This window comes from Haliotis rufescens, unplaced genomic scaffold (genome assembly GCF_023055435.1).
Source record: "Haliotis rufescens isolate VD_foot unplaced genomic scaffold, xgHalRufe1.0.p SCAF_31, whole genome shotgun sequence".
Taxonomy (NCBI): Eukaryota; Metazoa; Mollusca; class Gastropoda; order Lepetellida; family Haliotidae; genus Haliotis; species Haliotis rufescens.
In genome coordinates, this window is record NW_025964013.1 from 3,588,012 (window position 1) to 3,608,236 (window position 20,225).

Below are 20,225 nucleotides of genomic sequence, written 5' to 3' on the forward strand. Positions count from 1 at the left end.
TGACTGTATATTTGTTTGTTTGTTGTTTAACGCCACACTCAGCTATGTAACAGCTGTATGACGGCGGCCTGTAAATAATCGAGTCTGGACATGACAATCCAGTGATACAGAGTACAGAGTTGCGTCCCTTGGACACACCAGAAACATGTGATCGTGGGTTCGAATTCCGGTTCGCCAAGATTATGTTTCTAGGTTTGTCAGCACCATACCCGTGCTCGTGGGTTTCACCAAGGTGGTAAACATTCCAGACCTGTATCACTTGGGGCTTTCCTCCCACATTAAGCTGACACGCCGCGATATAGGTGAGTCGAGGTGAAAACGGTTTAACGTCGCAATTTTTCAGCGAAATGCATGCACGTGTGTGTGTGTGTGTGTGTGTGTGTGTGTGTGTGTGTGTGTGTGTGTGTGTGTGTGTGTGTGTTCTAGTCCTGACTGATGCCGAGCCTACTGAGATACCATGCCGCAGTTTAACATGAATACACATCTCTGACACAGTATACCGACTCCGAGCCGAACAGTCCTTGTTTTAGCCCCTTAATGCCGATCGCCAGACAGGGTAACAACAAGTTTAACGTGTTTTGGTATGACGCAGCCGAGGATCGAACCCCGGACCTTCCGCTCTCCGGGCGGACGTTCTACCACCAGACCACGAAGTCGGTCCTCCGTCATAAAACTGTAATAGTGTTTAAAGTGGCGCTAAACCCACTCACTCAATTACTCTTTCCGCGCATCCGCTCAAGCATTGTAAACTACAAGCAATAAATCGCATGTTACACCCGTTTCACTAACCCCGTCAGCTGTAACAGACAACAACATTATTTTTAGCTGTAGGTACACACATTCAACTGAAGATGGGTAGAGTCTCACGCATGACTCAACAGTACAAGGTTCACCTGCCAGCTTTCGATACAAATCCTTCCCTGTGTGCCGGAAAAAGGCTTCACCTTGATTTGTATGCACCCCACACAATTTATTAATCAGGTGGCCATTGACATAACGTCACTACTATATACCTCGTTATGATTCACGCAATAGCTTGCAAATCTTCAGGAAACTGATCTGAAAATATCGATATGGAGATACCATTACGAGCCGGAAATAGCGAACTGACATAAGTGCTCCTGAACCAACACGAAATTATTACTCAGATCTTTTCACAATAGCACAGGCCCCTCACAATGACTTCTGTGAGTATCGCGCTGTTTGTGTGTGTTCTTATCCTCTGGGTTGCCATGGTGATGATGACAAAGACGGGTAAGTACAAATGGCCAGTTCGCATTTTGGAAACGTTAATATTGGGAAAACTACAGATATTATAAAGGGTTATAATCATGCGAATAGTACAGAAATGCATGTGTTCGTAATATGATGTTGTTGATTGCAGCATGATGTTTTGTCTCAATGTACAATGTGATTCAGCAAAACTTACGTTGCCCTGTTTCATCGTTTAAGATCTGTATCACTTCGCGCTTGCCTCCTTCTGAGACTGCGTGATATGACTGAAATATTATTCAAAACGGCGTTAACCGAACTTAACCCCGGCGTTAGCCTGGAATAGGATTTCGAGTGCAGCATTTGATGATCATGTGATTTCACAAACATGTTAAACTGAGTTTCTCCTATAACCGACAGAGGTAAGTGCCTCACAATGCTGTCATCTAACTAACACCAACATTTGCACATCGTTTATCAAATACATACATGTATACTACTCAAAAGAAGTTAAGGACAACCCTATTCTCTCACAACACTTTATGTCGTGTTGATTTTAGCACTTGGATACAATTTGTGCTGGTTGTCTCAAAGTCTGTACATATTTGCAGGCTACACATCAAACAAAACATCTTATAACCGTTACTGTTCACTAGCACCTACCTAGAAAGGCATTGCATGTAATTTTTGTTATCTGCTTTGGTTGATTACAGGTCATTTATGAGTTGACCTAATTTACTTTCATATGTTCTCCTCCATTATTGGTGGAAATGAAGAATGTCTGTCTGTCTGTCTGTCTGTCTGTCCTGTAGTTAATCTTTCATGCCTTGCAGTTAAGTGGCACCCGATTCTTTCATATTGTTATAGCTAATCTACCATGCCATGATAGATTAACTATAGTAATATGAAAGTGAGTGAGTATGGTTTTACGTCGCTTTTAGCAATATTCCAGCAATATCACGGCGGGGGACACCAGAAATGGGCTTCACACATTGTACCCATGTCGGGAATCGAACCCGGGTCTTCGGCGTGACGAGCGAACGCTTTAACCACTAGGCTACCCGACGGCCCCGTAATATGAAAGAATCGGGTGCCACTTTTGAGTAGTACAGTAAACTACGTTCGTAACGAACACACTTATAACGAACTGACGGATAAAACAAACCGTTTTAGAGGGGTCCCATCCGTTTGCTGTATACATATGTTGTATGTAGTTCATACCGAACTTCGGTTATAACGAACTAAAATTAGTGGTCCCTTTGAGTTCGTTATAACCGTAGTTTACTGTATATGTAGAATACATCATACCAGTAAAGAGATACGTTTTCCCCTTGCAAATTAGTTTGAAAATGATGGCGGTTGAAATGTTGAAGGGAGAAGTCACGTTACAAACTGACTCAAGCGTCAAACCGACATGTATATAGAGAATCTCACCCTCGTGTCTTTTGATTTGAAATATATCAACACGAGTTGATAAAAATGGAAAAAAACTCCTAGGATTTTATCAACGAATGTTGGTATATTTGATAATTTATCAAAAGACACGAGATGAGATTTTATTTATCATCCAACATCATTCTTCCATTTTTTTCAGTTTGTGGACAGAAAAATCAGTGTCTTAAGTGTAAAAGCCACTGCTAACAGCTTCAGTAGCAGAGTCATTAGTGATTTCATGTTATTGTGACGTCATTGACGTCACAAAATTAAATGGTCTACAAAACATTGTGTGGCAATTCTACAATGTAGATATCGCTTGATCTCACCCAAGCGATATCTCCTCTGGGAGCCAGTTTTGGATGATAAAAAGATGATATCAGAATGTGTATGAATGCTCTGGATTTGTTCTAGATGGAAGCTTTAAAGGTAGTTTGACTCCCAGACAGGTATTGCCCCGTGGGTCATTCAGTGTCATTGACACATTCTGAAGCAATGTGTTCTGTGTGTTCTGAATGTACAGGCGGCACGGGTGGCCCAGTCGTTTTAGGCGCAGCGATTCGCTGTGCAGAGTTGCGTCCCCTGGACACGCCAGAAACCTATGATTGTGGGTTCGAATCCCGGTTCACCCCGATTATGTTTGTAGGTTTGCCAGGACCATACCCGTGCTCGTGGGTTTCACCAAAGTGGTAAACGTCTGAGACCTGCATCACTTCGGCTTTCCTCCCACATCAAGCTGACACGCTGTGATATAACAGGAATAATGTTAAAAGCGGCGTTAAACCCAACTCACTCACTCACTTTGAATGTACATGGAATCCCGTTAGTCGGGTAATCCTGCTTTCTGGCCGACGGCTTTTGAGGAGGACCAGTACCAAAACTAATGTCACATGACTAGGTTCCAGTATTCGTTAATCTTAAACATGGTTAATCCAGACGATCTGTATACGATATCGTCCACATTATCGAGGTTACATTATGTCTCTAACTTTTCTCATAAACCACGACGGATAGCATCATTAGCCTTGTATATACAAAATAGTGTCATACTTCACGGGAGGCTGTGAGTTTCTCCTGACATTGGACCTTGTATCGATATCAGTGACAGGGAAAACGGAAGGGTCCGTCACGACTACATGCCAGTGTTTCGTTAACTCGGGAATGTTTTAAACTGGACGGTTTCCCCGAGGACGTTACAGTTTGTATGAACGGGGTTTCACTGTGTTAAATACGTAGATCTAGGGCAGTCATTCTGTGAAGGACTATGCCAGAAGATGTTAATCGTTTGAGTCCCTCAACGTGGTAGACACGTGAAGTTGTTCCTCCAGTTTGTAAACTTGTCACGTGTTCATAATCCTTGTCCTGGATCGAAAATAACATTATCGTACAATTTCCTGAAAAACACGAAACAAGTCGTGACATGCATTTAAACTAATGTTATTTCATATTTCCATAATTAGGTTTGAATGACTACACCTTAATAATCCAGGAATCGGGAGTTTGCTTTGTAGACAGATTAAATATTTATTGAACGCTTGCCATGTAGGATCAGTATATGTTTAAAAAAAGATGGCAAAACCCTTTCCACAACAAAGCAGAATCCATTGACAGAAGGTTACTACTTCCCAAGCGTGTGTCTATGAGTCTCCACCAAATAGTGATCGCCAAAAGTTAAACTTATTCCGTCCAACCAGGAAAAAATAAGAGGCTAGGAAAAGATATATGCAGTGATTCACTTTAACCAAGGTGGCCATAATTACTCATCAATATCATTAAGTCATTAAGTTGTGATCATATGGAAGTGACATTAAACCCCTTTCTTATAATTGCGTTTTACATATCTTTAGAAATCCCACCGTCCAGCTTCGATCTGTCTTCGACCAAGGCGAATATGTCAGTGGCAGAGCGAGATTGTCTGACCAGGAACGGCAGTATGGTACACCTTACAAACCTCAGTAGGTCATCACTTCAAACAGCCTTCTTGGAAGTAACGAATAGGTTCGGCAAGGCAGTATGGCTTGGCTACAATGACACCGAAATCCAAGGTAAAGAGGGAACTGTATGTGTGAGAATGTGTAGTGTGTGTGTGTGTGAGAATGTGTAGTGTGTGTGTGTGTGTGTGTGTGTGTGTGTGTGTGTGTGTGTGTGCGTGCGTGCGTGCGTGCGTGTGTGTGTGTGTGTGTGTGTGTGTGTGTGTGTGTGTGTGTGTGTGTGTGTGTGTGTGTGTGTGTGTTTTTGTGTATGTGTTTGTTTTGTTTGTTTGTTTGTTTGTTGTTATTTCTGTGTGGAAATACACGTGTCGCCTGGGATTAGATACTAAAGAGGGATAAAGTGAGTACTTTTGAGTTAAATACTGGCAACACTTTGATAAATATTATATTTGTTCGTTGTTTAACACCGCGATCAGCAATATTCCTGCCATGTGATGGCGGTTTGTTAATAATCGACCAGATAATACAGTGACTGATATCATGAGCACCGATCCATCCACGCAACTGGGATACGACGACATGCATCCACCAAGTCAGCGAGCCTGACCACCCGATCACGTTAGTCGCCTCTTACGACAAGCATGGGTTGCTGAAGACCAATTCTACCCCGGATCTTCACAAGTCCTATGATAAATATGCCTATATCAGTAACTAATGCTATCGAGTGAATAAAATCCGTCACATTCAAGTGTTAAAAACTGAAAGTACTTTAACTATACTCAAATGCTCCTTTTACACAACACAACAGCAGGCAACTGCAACGTCCTGTACCCCAAAACGCCAGGCGCTGCCAGAATAAAGACATCCTCCTGTGACGAGCTGCATCACTACATATGCTTCCAGAGCACGGTCGACAGTGGTAAGTGTTTCTGAAACTTCTGGGGCGGTGGGGTAGCCGAGTGGTTAAGGTACATGGGTACAATGTGTGAAGCCCATGTCTAGTGTCCACCGCCGTGATGTTGCTGGAATATTGCTAAAAGCGGCGTAAAACCATACTCCCTCTGAAACTACTGTTTTACCACGAAAATATACACAAACACATAATCTATCGATAACGGGTACATGGCGTCTTTTAAGTTATTGTTACTACACTGCTGATATTAATTATGTTTCAATGAACGCAATAATGAACCGGACTACTTGTTATACGTTAGTGTCAATTCCACGTAAAGTAGATTTTCATATTTCAAAATTCAAAAAATATTTTTTTTAAATCGGATAGTGAGTCAACGGTTTCCAACACGGGACAGATGACGCAAATTGCCGACATGATTGAAACTGAAACAATACTCGTCTACACTTAGCTCGTGTTTTAGGTGAACTCTCGTTGACGATAAACTGTCTGTTCATTCCCGACAGACATGAAATAGGTTTAAACAAAAAACAAATATTAAGGGGTTTAAGTGATGATTAATCAAACCGCCTTAAGACAATGAAGTTATCTTAAAATCCAGGCGCAAATATTATCTCATTTTTGAAAGGTGAGTATTCCGTCCATAAAGAATGCAAATGAAACAAAATGAAAGATGAAAAATGTTATATTTCAAAAGCCACTTCACAAAATAGGCATTGGTCGTATTATTTTATCAAATTTGACCGATTCAGACCCAAAACCTGGCAGAGCCCACTTGACCGGAAGCGTTATGTCCCTTCGTAAAACGTAAGGTGCTTGCTGTGAAATGCTTTATTTTATCGACTTTCTGTGCACCAAGTACACCGGTCAATAAGTGTGCACCGTTTGTTATACTATTGCATACAATTTAATGTTTCTCCCGAAGTAGTTGTATTGTCAGGAACGATCGGGAACAGGCTAGTGATAATTAATGTTGCCTTTGGACCATATATTACATCCGACTGATTTTTGCTAATTAATGCTGCGTTGTGCATGTCTCTCGAGTAACCATATATACGTATTCCGTGATGGATGTAGTTATATATACGTATCGTACGTACCTGAATGCAAGTAGATGACAAGACAGGCACATGGTTGACAATAGTTGTCATCAGCCTAATTGACTCCTTATTTGCCTCATTTGAATACACACACATGCAGGGAAAATAATATGTTTATGTTTATTCCTGTGTTTGATAATAGTTGTCATCAGCCTTCCTGGGTCTTAACCTGCCTCATTCAAATATACTCATACATGAATGTAACAGACGTATGTTTAAATCTATCCCTGTGTTCGTTATTCCATACAGGGAGCGACATGACGACCAGCGCTACATCGCCTGCAAATTTCTGTGAGTAATTCAGTATATTGTGATCAGGAAGTATAGCAGGCTTTGTTTAAATCGGCAAAACAGTTAAAACGAATACAAGGAAGTAAACCTTATGCTATAATTTGTACTTCTCATTATGTTTTCGTTGATTTATTTGTTGGGAGGTTATTTTTGTTATCATCCTCTTCCCCACACCCCGAATACCCAGTCACCATACAACCTGCATCCCCTATATTCCACACCCTGCATCCCCTATATCCCACACCACCTTCCCCTATATCCCACATCACCTTCCCCTATATCCCACACCACCTTCCCCTATATCCCACACCCCCTATATCCCACACCCCCTTCCCCTATATCCCACACCACCTTCCCCTATATCCCACACCCCCTTCCCCTATATCCCACACCACCTTCCCCTATATCCCACACCACCTTCCCTTATATCCCACACCCCCTTCCCCTATATCCCACACCACCTTCCCCTATATCCAACACCACCTTCCCCTATATCCCACACCACCTTCCCCTATATCCCACATCACCTTCCCCTATATCCCACACCCCCTTCCCCTATATCCTACACCCTACATCCCCTATATCCCACACCGCCTTCCCCTATATCCCACGCCTCCTTCCCCTATATCTTACACCACCTTCCCCTATATCCCACACCACCTTCCCCTATATCCCACATCACCTTCCCCTATATCCCACACCCCCTTCCCCTATATCCTACACCCTACATCCCCTATATCCCACACCGCCTTCCCCTATATCCCACGCCTCCTTCCCCTATATCTTACACCACCTTCCCCTATATCCCACACCCTACATCCCCTATATCCCACATCACCTTCCCCTATATCCCACACCACCTTCCCCTATATCCCACACCCCCTTCCCCTATATCCTACACCCTACATCCCCTATATCCCACATCACCTTCCCCTATATCCCACATCACCTTCCCCTAAATCCCACACCACCTTCCCCTATATCCCACACCCCCTTCCCCTATATCCTACACCCTACATCCCCTATATCCCACATCACCTTCCCCTATATCCCACATCACCTTCCCCTAAATCCCACACCACCTTCCCCGATATCCCATACCCTCCTTCCCCTATATCCCACACCCTACATCCCCTGTATCCCACACCACCTTCCCCTATATCCCACACCCTCCTTCTCCATATCCAACACCTCCTTCCCCTATATCCCACGCCACCTATATCCCACATCACCTTCCCCTATATCCCACACCACCTTCCCCTATATCCCACACCCCCTTCCCCTATATCCTACACCCTACATCCCCTATATCCCACATCACCTTCCCCTATATCCCACATCACCTTCCCCTAAATCCCACACCACCTTCCCCGATATCCCATACCCTCCTTCCCCTATATCCCACACCCTACATCCCCTGTATCCCACACCACCTTCCCCTATATCCCACACCCTCCTTCTCCATATCCAACACCTCCTTCCCCTATATCCCACGCCACCTTACCCTATACCCAACACCACCTTCACCTATATCCCACACCTCCTTCCCCTATATCCAACATCCTGCTTCCCTATATCCCACAACCTGCTTCCCTTATATCCCACAACCCCTTCCCCTATATCCCACACCCCCTTCCCCTATATCCCACACCACCTTTCCCTATATCCCACACCAACTTCCCCTATATCCCACAACCACTTTTCCTATATCTCATACCCCGCTTCCCATCTATCCAAGTATCCCGTATCCATCTGCTCTTCTTCCATACCCGTCTAAACCCACACCAGGCAGCAACCTATTGACTATTGACCACCCCCTCAATCTGCATCCCCATCCACCCACTGAATCTGCATCTCCATCCACCCCCTCAATCTGCATCCCCATCAACCCCTCAATCTGCATCCCCATCAACCCCTCAATCTGCATCTCCATCCACCCCCTCAATCTGCATCCCCATCAACCCCTCAATCTGCATCCCCATCAACCCCTCAATCTGCATCCCCATCCACCGCCTCAATCTGCATTCCCATCCAATGCATCCCCATTCACCCCCTCAATCTGCATCCCTATCCACCCCCTCAATCTGCATTCCGAACCTGCCCCTCAATCTGCATCCCAATCACTGCATCCCCATCCACCCCAACAATCCCTATCCACCTATTCAATCTTCATCCCCATCCACTGCATCCCCACTTACCCCTCAATCTCCATCCCAATCCTACCCCTCAATCTGCATCCATATCCACCCCTCAATCTGCATCCCCATCCAATGCATCCCCATTAACCCCCTCAATCTGCATCCCTATCCACCCACTCAATCTGCATCCCCATCCACCCCCTCAATCTGCATCCCCATCCACCCCCTCAATCTGCATCCCCATCAACCCCTCAATCTGCATACCCATCCACCCCCTCAATCTGCATTCCCATCCAATGCATCCCCATTCACCCCTCAATCTGCATCCCCATCCATCCCCTCAATCTGCATCCCCATCCATCCCCTCAATCTGCATCCCCATCCATCCCCTCAATCTGCATTACCATCCAATGCATCCCCATTCACCGCTCAATCTGCATCCCCATTCACCCCCTCAATCTGCATCCCCATTCACCCCTCAATCTGCATCCCCATTCACCCCTCAATCTACATCCCTATCCACCCCCTCAATCTGCATTCCCATACAATGCATCCCCATTCACCCCCTCAATCTGCATCCCTATCGACCCCCTCAATCTGCATTCCGAACCTGCCCCTCAATCTGCATCCCAATCCACTGCATCCCCATCCACCCCAACAATCCCTATCCACCTATTCAATCTTCATCCCCATCCACTGCATCCCCACCTACCCCTCAATCTGCATCCCCATTCACCCCTCAATCTGCACCCTATTCACCCCTCAATCTGCATCCCTATCCACCCCTCAACCTGCATCTCCATTCACCCCTAAATCTGCATCCATATCCATCCCCTCAATCTGCATCCCCATCCACCCCTCAATCTGCATCCCCATTCACCCCCTCACTCTGCATTCTAATTCACTGCATCCCCATCCACCCCAACAATCACTATCCACCTATTCAATCTTCATCCCCATCCACTGCATCCCTATTCACCCTCTAAACCTGCATCCCAACCTAATCCTCAATCTGCATCCCAATCCTACCCCACAATGTGCATCCCTATCAACCCTCTCAATCTGCATCCCATCCTATCCCTCATTCTGCACCCCCATACACTGCATCCCAATCACCCAAACCTCAATCTGCATCCCAACCCATCCCTCGACCTGCATCCCCACCCACCTCCTCAATTTGCATCCCCATCCACCCCCTCAATCTGCATCCCCACCCACCCAATCAATCCGCATCCCCATCTATCCCATCAATCTACATCCCCATCCACCTCCTCAACCTGCATACCCACCCATCCCCTCAACCTGCATACCCACCCACCCCCTCAATCTGCATCCCCATCCACAGCATCCCAATCCACCCCCTCAATCTGCATCCCCATCCACCCAATCAATCTGCATACCCACTCATCCCCTCAACCTGCATCCCCATCCACCCAATCAATCTGCATACCCACTCATCCCCTCAACCTGCATCCCCAGCCCGTCCCCTCAATCTGCATCCCCATCCATCCCATCAATCTACATCCCCATCCACCTCCTCAATCTGCATACCCACTCATCCCCTCAACCTGCATCCCCATCCACCTCCTCAATCTGCATCCCCATCCATCCCATCAATCTACATCCCCAGCCCGTCCCCTCAATCTGCATCCCCATCCATCCCATCAATCTACATCCCCATCCACCTCCTCAATCTGCATACCCACTCATCCCCTCAACCTGCATCCCCAGCCCGTCCCCTCAATCTGCATCCCCATCCATCCCATCAATCTACATCCCAATCGAACCTCCTCAACCTGCATCCCTACCCACCCCCTCAATCTGCATCCCCATCCACAGCATCCCCATCCATCCCCTCAATCTGCATCCCCATTCCCAAACCTCGATCTGCATCCACATCCACCTCCTCAACCTGCACCCCCTTCCACCCCCTCAATCGGCATCCCCATCCACTGCATCACATACACCCCCTCAATCTGCATTCCCATTCATTCTCTCACTTTCCGGCCCTATCCATTCCCCTCATCCCTCCCAACAGACAGAACAGCAGCTGTTTATCACCTCGACAAATTTAAATGCATGGCATGCGGGGATGCAATTGCTCTTTAAAGGGAGATAACTCTTTGAAGTCTCCCCGCCTGTGGAAGTGGCGTTTTACACTCACTCCGCACTAGCAGGCGCAGTGTGGTCGCTTCTGCCTAAATTTGAATTATACGTGACTTTTTGGTCTATGACCTAGGTCTATGCCAGTTTCAGAATCTCTGGCGTTTGCAGCACACGTGCTTGGATGTGTAGCTTGCGACTCAATTTACTCGTCAACATTGCTTGATAATATTCATTGGGATATTTCCTTGAAAATACTGAAAGGAACATGAAACTTCATGGTAAAGATTTCAAGATTTTGTAAGCCAAACCTCTTAAAGGATGATTTCATTCAATTATCAACATATACTGTACTGTATTTTCAGCTGCTCTTGTTTGTCTGCTTCCGAACCAAGTTATAATTTCACCAACATACAAGTACATGTATGTGTCTACATGCAGTTTAAACTTGTCCCATTTTCACTTTTCTACAGCTTCTAGCACAAGCGGACAGGACTCATTAAGTAAGTTGTATGTAACCCAACAACACGATAACTTAATGAATAAGGAGACACAGTTCGGGCAATCATTATTCCACAAAGCATAGGGACACTGTATAACGTAGTACTCAAGTAACAAGTAAGCCATGGTCGCCACTTATGGAAGTGTCTGTGGTATTGAAAATTTAATAGAGTATAATGTCTGAAGAATATTCATATTAACTCTTGTAACGGTGCTCGTGCTATGTTTTCTATCTTCAACCATCTTTAACGCCGCGCACAGCAATATTCTATCTCTATGACGACGGTCTGTAAATAATCGAGTCTGGAACAAACAATCCAGTGACTGACGTCATGCACATCGATCCACGCAATTGGGATGCGATGACATGCATCAACCAAGTCAGCGAGCCTGACAACCCGATCCCGTAAGTCGCCTCTTACGACAAGCAGAGTCGCCTTTTACAGTAGGCATGGGTTGCTGAAGACCTATTCTACCCCAGATCTTCACGGGTCACTTCTTTATTATACACACTTCCTTAAAGTCTTCATTAGTCCTGGGGATGAACGGGGGCCGGGTAACTTCGCAATCCTATTATCGTGGGTTCGAATCCCAGATCCATCCTGATTATGAGTCTTAGTTTGTCAGCACAATACCAAAGTGTGTATCATGTAAAATGTCACTCTACCCCACCCCACCCCACTCCCCCACCCCCACGCACACTATTATTCACAATGTAACAATGTGTTTATTTTCCAGCCCCGACTCACGTCATCGTCATCATTTACGTCGCGTGTGTCGTCGTTGTCATCGTTGTCGGAGTCGCAGTGGTCAAATTAAGGTGAGAACGCTTCCATGAGGAGAATCAATGTGACCAATAGATATATATTTCAATGGACATTATAAATTGTTGCTCTGCTTAACCTTACTTGTAACAACAGGACACGCCATCTGTATAGTGTTAGAGATATACATGATACGCTTAGATATACATTGATAGAGTTACGGCATAAGTCTATTGACTTCCCTTGACAACTTGATATGTCTAATTAGATAATTTGTCTTAACGCAAGTTATTTTTCTGGGATCAATATGGGAAGATATTACATGAAAACAATGTTGACCATAGGCTTGTCCACGTGTCGATATGCAGAGTAGCCTACCTCATTTGTTTCAGGATCTAGTGGTCATGCGTTACATCCAATGTCGATTGTGATCCTTGGTCTGAGACGCTATGATAGTGATCCTTGGTATGTGAGCAATATCAGTGTGATCCTTGGTCTGTGAGCAATATCAGTGTGATCCTTAGTCTGTGGGCACTATCATAGTGATCCTTGGTCTGTGAGCACTATCATAGTGATCCTTGGTCTGTGGGCAATATCAGTGTGATCCTTGGTCTGTGGGCAATATCAGTGTGATCCTTGGTCTGTGAGCACTATCATAGTGATCCTTGGTCTGTGAGCACTATCATAGTGACCCTTGGTCTGTGAGCACTATCATAGTGATCCTTGGTCTGTGAGCACTATCAAAGTGATCCTTGGTTTGTGGGCACTATCATAGTGATCCTTGGTCTGTGAGCACTATCATAGTGATCCTTGGTCTGTGGGCAATATCAGTGTGATCCTTGGTCTGTGGGCAATATCAGTGTGATCCTTGGTCTGTGAGCACTATCATAGTGATCCTTGGTCTGTGAGCACTATCATAGTGATCCTTGGTCTGTGAGCACTATCATAGTGATCCTTGGTCTGTGAGCACTATCACAGTGATCCTTGGTCTGTGAGCACTATCATAGTGATCCTTGGTCTGTCAGCACTATCATAGTGATCCTTGGTCTGTCAGCATTATCATAGTGATACTTGGTCTGTGGGCACTATCGTAGTGATCCTTGACCTGTGAGCACTATCATAGTAATCCTTTATCTGTGAGTACTATTATAGTAATCCTTCATCTGTGAGCACTCTCAGTGTGATCCTTGGTCTGTGAGTACTATCATAGTGATCCTTGGTCTGTGAGCACTAACAAAGTGATCCTTGGTCTGTGAGCACTATCATGGTTATCCTTGGTCTGTGAGCACTATCATAGTGATCCTTGGTCTGTGAGCACTATCATAGTGATCCTTGGTCTGTGGGCACTATCATAGTGATCCTTGACCTGTGGGCACTATCATAGTGATCCTTGACCTGTGAGCACTATCATAGTAATCCTTGATCTGTGAGTACTATTATAGTAATCCTTGATCTGTGAGCACTATCAGTGTGATCCTTGGTCTGTGAGTACTATTATAGTGATCCTTGGTCTGTGAGCACTATCAAAGTGATCCTTGGTCTGTGAGTACTATCATAGTGATCCTTGGTCTGTGAGCACTATCAAAGTGATCCTTGGTCTGTGAGCACTATCATGGTTATCCTTGGTCTGTGAGCACTATCATAGTGATCCTTGGTCTGTGAGCACTATCATAGTGATCCTTGGTCTGTGAGCACTATCATAGTGATCCTTGGTCTGTGAGCATTATCATAGTGATCCTTGGTCTGTGGGCACTATCATAGTGATCCTTGACCTGTGAGCACTATCATAGTAATCCTTGAACTTTGAATACTGTTATAGTAATCCTTGATCTGTGAGCACTATCAGTGTGATCCTTGGCCTGTGAGTACTATTATAGTGATCCTTGGTCTGTGAGCACTATCAGTGTGATCCTTGGTCTGTGAACAATATCAGTGTGATTCTTGGTCTGTGAGCACTATCACAGTGATCCTTGGTCTGTGAGCACTATCATAGTGATCCTTGGTCTGTCAGCACTATCATAGTGATCCTTGGTCTGTCAGCATTATCATAGTGATACTTGGTCTGTGGGCACTATCATAGTGATCCTTGACCTGTGAGCACTATCATAGTAATCCTTGATCTGTGAGTGCTATTATAGTAATCCTTGATCTGTGAGCACTATCAGTGTGATCCTTGGTCTGTGAGTACTATTATAGTGATCCTTGGTCTGTGAGCACTATCAGTGTGATCCTTGGTCTGTGAACAATATCATACTGATCCATGGTCTGTGAGCACTATCATAGTGATCCTTGGTCTGTGAGCACTATCAGTGTGATCCTTGGTCTGTGAACAATATCAGTGTGATTCTTGGTCTGTGAGCAATATCATACTGATCCTTGGTCTGTGAGCACTATCATAGTGATCCTTGGTCTGTGAGCACTATCATAGTGATCCTTGGTCTGTGAGCACTATCATGGTTATCCTTGGTCTGTGAGCACTATCATAGTGATCCTTGGTCTGTCAGCACTATCATAGTGATTCTTGGTCTGTGAGCACTATCATAGTGATTCTTGGTCTGTGAGCACTATCATAGTGCTCTTGGTTGCATCGTGTTGGTAAAAGTCTACGATCCACATCACTTCTGCACTGAACTGATACGCCATACACGTTATATAACTGATATTCATACGTTTAATGGCAACCAGTTGTGACGCATAGCCTACATGTACATGTAAGAAGATCTGACACCCCCACACGCATTCCGGTTTCCCATGCTGAACATTGCTGAGGGTGGCGATAAACAAAAAAGAAAACAACTAAACAACATGAAATACCCTATCATATCTAAATCGTATGTACACACGTAATTGTAAACATGTAAATATCTCTGGAATTAAGATAACCCACATTGTTGCAGGAAAAGGCCCCAGACGTCGATGTTGGTGCCATATCCCCCTCCACCCCCAAGCCTCCCGCTCATCTACGGCGTTCAACACTCCCGCATCAGACCCCCCTTCAACAGGCGCCTTACCCCACAGGTCCGGAAGTTGTCGGAGGTTGACGAGGGGGCAGAGAATAATCAGGGAACGCTGCTTTTGTACAACGGAACGCCGTCCCATCCTGACATGGGCGACATTGACGACGTCGTGTACGAGCAATACAGCTTCAGTTCAGACAGAAGACAAAACGATTGTCCCATGACGCCCGAGTCAGAAACCTACACCCCCCTTTTGAACCCCCCGACTACTGATGGCGACGTCACTAGCACAATCATTTTCTTTGGACCGTCAACTAACGTAACTACAGGTTCAATGTCACTCAATACAGGCGATTCTGTTCTGGAAAATCCTGTCTATGAATCGTATGTAGGCAGTACCTACCTCTAGGGGGCCATGTGACCAACCTAAGCCTTACTGAGGAAAAGGCAAATATGGTTTCTGCAACAGATTGGTGAAATGGGTTTCACGTCACGTACAAGATTATTGCACTTATAGCGACACGAATGCCCATGTGTGTTTCTGCTTGTACGAATTGATGTCGGTTTAATAATGCAAAACTATTGAGATCCTATGCGTTAGGATAACACGTATACCTCAATCAGTACACTGACTCCGAACCGACCAGTCCTCGTTTATCACCTTAATACCGAGCGCCAGGCAGGGTTATTTTCTACAACAACGTTATGTTTATCAGGAAACATCTTTCTCGTGTTCATTGTAGCCTGGCAGACTCTACTTTCACTGAAAACAACTGTAACGGAAACACAAACGACTTGTTGCCGGTTAAGGGAAACAAGAGTTATTTCCCCTCAATGACTATTTGTATTCTGAACGAGAACAGCTGCACTCAATATGGAGAAAGGGGTTATTCCGGCAGAATAATGTAAGGATGAGTTTGAATCACGGACACAGCTTCTACGAAACGGCCGTGGCACATATATTAGGACACAATGTATATAAGATATGTTGAACACACAAGTCACGATTAGTTGTATGGCTTTTTATATGTCAACATGATTCATATTGAAATTAATTTCTTTAATCCAGTGTCCTTATATCGTGAGTACTGCTGACTCAATATGAGTCTGAATAATGCATGTTTCAAAATGTAAATTTTATTTCTTATGCACAGTTTATGCAACTTCTGCATTTTAATGCTTTATTCTGTTTATTTTAGTTAAGCTCTTTATGTGCTCTGTTAACAAGTGTTTTGTGACACAAAATTATTTATGTATATGATAACCTTTCAAAACAATAAATTTTTATTATCAATGATGCTTTCATGTTTTAAAAATTATTTATGTATATGATAACCTTTCAAAACAATAAATTTTTATTATCAATGATGCTTTCATGTTTTAAAAGACGCTCAATTCCCCTGCTGCATGTTGTATGAGATAATACAGTGAGTGAGTGAGTGAAATAGGATTTTACGCCGCTTCTAGCAATATTCCATCAATACAAGGCGACGACACCAGAAATGAACGTTACACATGACTAGTGCTCTATCGGGTTCAAATCCGGGGATCTGGAGGGCCAGGGGAAAACATCAACGTTGCGAAGACAGGCTCTTGTGATCTGTGCTGTATGCGGTCGAGCGTTGTCCTGCTGAAATACACCGTTGCCGTTAACTGCAATTGGGAGGACGTGTGGTAGGAGAATATCGTTGATGTATCGTTGAGCCATACGATTGCCTTGGATACGGACCAAACATGTCCTGCCATGATGAGAAATAGCCGCCCACATAACACTACCCCCACCACTTCCTGTACGCAGTTTCCGGCGTAACGTTTTCCCCGACGTATGTAGACCTAAGCTCGACGGAGGAGAAATCTTGATTCGTCACTGAACCAGACATATCTCCATCACAGTTGAGGCCATACCCTGTGTTGACGACACCAAGGCAGTCGTTGTTGACGATGTTGTCGACGCAATATGACGCGCCGAACAGGACGTCTTGCTTGTAGACCTGCTGCTCTTAAACGGTTTCGTACGGTCTGGTCGGAGATTCTGCGCGGTCCGGGTATTTGGGATGCGGTTGAGGTGGTTGTGGTCGTACATTCGCGTAGGTGGCGCAGTCGTGTGTAGCGATCTTAGGCGGTGGTTACTCTTCGTCGTCCCGACCATGGCCGATCACGCGTTGGCCCATGCTGTTGAAACTGATCCCATTGAAAACCCTGGCTGCAAGTGGCAAGCGGCGTTGTTTCTCTGCACTTCTGTTAATCTTGGCATGTTGTTGAACTGTCACTGTTCGATTGACGTAGATGCCAGGCAATCACAAACCCTGTACTTTAATACCTTTCATAGTGCTGCTGCACGCGCAGCTCTATGACCCTTTGGTTAATACACTGGGTGCGTTTTTCCGAATCGTACGTTTTTCCCGACTAATGGTTTGCATGTTCTTGTTGTGATCATTTTGATCCGGAAAATTTGTCACAATCATAGATTGCTATAGATGTCACTGTCAGTATAACAAAGGATCGAGAGGATAGTTTGGATGTGCATTTCTTCGTATTGTTCACTAGGATAGATAGGAGCTGGGATATTCGTGCACGGGCATGCTGGCAAACTCACGCTGCTGTAAATTTCCCAGTGTATGCTAAGACGCTGATTAAAGTGTGATCAGAAACAACGCTTCTGTATTTATTCGAGGAAGAAAATTCCCAGGGTTTTCCCCAGGAATGTGGGAGTAACCTATCAGTATTTACGTCATTTCAGGAATACAGTCTCGTGATAAACGTATGAAAATCAAAATGTGTTGTTCATGTATACGCTTATCAACGTCATTGTCGCCGTCTCGTGGCCGGAAAGGCCGAAAACCATAAAATGATAGCAGTATGTCCACTCCATTTTTGATGAGCAGGCTACACAGGACACACGCAACATACACTGACAACTAAGTGACTCAAACGCCACTATCGCCAAATAAATACGTCGCCCGGCACAATGGGTGTTTCTGGACTAGCCACACTCTGCTTGTCTCGAAATACGGATGACTCGACATATTTAAAATATATTTTCATGGCCCCAGAACTTCCTATTAACGAGATTGCCCTGTACGGTACTGAATGTAATCAGTCGCATGGTATAATCAGACACTGGTGACATCAGAGACCGGCCATATCATGCTTTGAGTGGGAAGAGCCGAGCATGACTTACGAACAATATATATTTCTTAATAAAAATTGCTTATTCGTTAATATCATACACACACACACACGCGAACACGCACACACACACACACACGCGCGCGCGCGCGCGCACACACGCACACGCACACACACGACACACACGCACATGCACATTGCGGTATAATTGCAATAATCTGGAACGCAAACCGCAAAACCTAATTTTTCCTCACCTCACCTCAAACGAGACTCGTGAAAATCCAAGTAAAGAATTAGTCTTCAGCAACCCTTGCTTGTTGTGCTTATGTCATCGTATCCCAATTGATTGGATCGATGTGCATGATATCAATCACTGGATTGTCTTGTCCAGACTCAATTATTTACAGACCGCCGTCATATAGCTGGAATATTGGTGAGTGCGGCGTTAAACGACCAAACAAACAACCACCTCCAGCCAAGGTCTGGACAAGGCACTGCATGATTCGACGGGGTATGGAGACGGACACTTAGCGACATCAATCATTTGTATCTCCCGATCAAATTATTCGGCTCTTGCGACAAACATGGGGACCTATCTCCTGATGCCCAGGCTGTGTGGGAAGCTAACCGTCAATGAGGTAGCTGCATCACTGCGACATATATGTGTATAGTCTGGAAGGTAATTTAAGGTACCGACGTTTACTACAATATCTGAAAAACTATCGGACCTACTCCAATCAAAGTTGGTACGGGAATCACGCACGTTGAGACGCCAAACGCTAACACCGTATTCGTGCGTGCTTGATTCCCGTGCAACCTTTCGAGTTGTGTTGATTGGTTCAACTGTGTCATGTGGCCCTGTGACGCAGGGGTAGCATTATGCAGATGGCTGTTTCAATGAATGCTCGTTCCACCCGTGACCAACAGGTCTGGTTGTTGATGAAATATAGTGATAGCTAAACAGACAGATTTTTTATTCATGCACCGATTGTCTTTAAATGTAATATCCAGTTATGTATGACTGTTTAATAATCTCATACCAACTTTGACTGGAGTAAGTCCGATAGGTTTTCAGATATTGTAGTAAACGTCGGTACCTTAAATTACCTTCAAGACTATAGTCGATACCAGAACATCAGGGGTCTTTTATCAACGGTGGCGAGTATCAGACACAACTCGCTGCTCGTGCGGTTTTGAAAACCAAAACTTGCCGCGATAATAATCCCCACTGTGTCAACAATTACCTCATTCCTCTATGTACACCATGCTGACACGCCGTGATATGCAGCTGATAATAAAACATCTTGTATTGCCAACGCATTTAAAGTTCATGCGAAAGCACTCTGTGTGAAATACAGGTTACCTGAAACGACTAACTTGATGTAGGTAGTGAAATGTGAGGTGTGATGCGAACGTGGTATGAAGTAAAAGTATATTACGTGGACATTAGGATTGAAAAAAAATGTTTTCAGTATTAACATGCCCGCTGGGAAATAGAACAGCTACGACGATCTTATTGACAGGCGGTGATTGATTGACTATGTATAATGTATGGGACTCCAGTGATATGGTGATCCAGGTTATCCGTGGCATGACACGAGTCTCCCCATCATGTCACGCCAGGGCAGGACGTACTTGTGCCCTACAAGCGTGACGTGGGGTATAGTCACGGAGTGTATCAATCTTGATGATGAAGCTCCAAGCCTTCCATAGCTGGTCCATACACATTGGTCCAGCACGTCAGCATGCTTC

The 20,225-nt window shown here is 44.7% G+C and overlaps 1 protein-coding gene across 4 annotated transcripts; it reads left to right on the plus strand.

The window, feature by feature from the left end:
- The first annotated feature begins 926 nt into the window (after window positions 1–926).
- Window positions 927–16,633, plus strand: LOC124129751. Of its 4 annotated transcripts, none has more exons than XM_048380600.1 (7): window positions 927–1,254; window positions 4,494–4,691; window positions 5,389–5,496; window positions 6,840–6,881; window positions 11,596–11,625; window positions 12,362–12,443; window positions 15,285–16,633. In XM_048380600.1, exons 1-7 carry the CDS (start codon window positions 1,179–1,181, stop codon window positions 15,751–15,753), a joined length of 1,005 nt encoding a protein of 334 aa, XP_048236557.1. In that variant the 5' UTR covers window positions 927–1,178; the 3' UTR covers window positions 15,754–16,633. The 4 variants fall into 4 exon arrangements, with proteins under 4 accessions (XP_048236557.1, XP_048236558.1, XP_048236556.1 ...); XM_048380599.1 differs by having other exon boundaries at window positions 932–1,254; window positions 5,386–5,496; XM_048380602.1 differs by lacking the exon at window positions 927–1,254 and adding an exon at window positions 1,505–1,634 and having other exon boundaries at window positions 5,386–5,496.
- Window positions 16,634–20,225: the final 3,592 nt, after the last annotated feature.

What these genes read in the sequence shown, in the direction of transcription:
- LOC124129751 (XM_048380599.1), top strand. Translation starts at nt 1,179, where the DNA reads ATGACTTCTGTGAGTATCGCGCTGTTTGTGTGTGTTCTTATCCTCTGG. An exon ending in GGTGATGATGACAAAGACGG is followed by an intron (nt 1,255 to 4,493) that starts GTAAGTACAAAT and finishes ACATATCTTTAG; the next exon opens with AAATCCCACCGTCCAGCTTC. An exon ending in GTCGCAGTGGTCAAATTAAG is followed by an intron (nt 12,444 to 15,284) that starts GTGAGAACGCTT and finishes ACATTGTTGCAG; the next exon opens with GAAAAGGCCCCAGACGTCGA.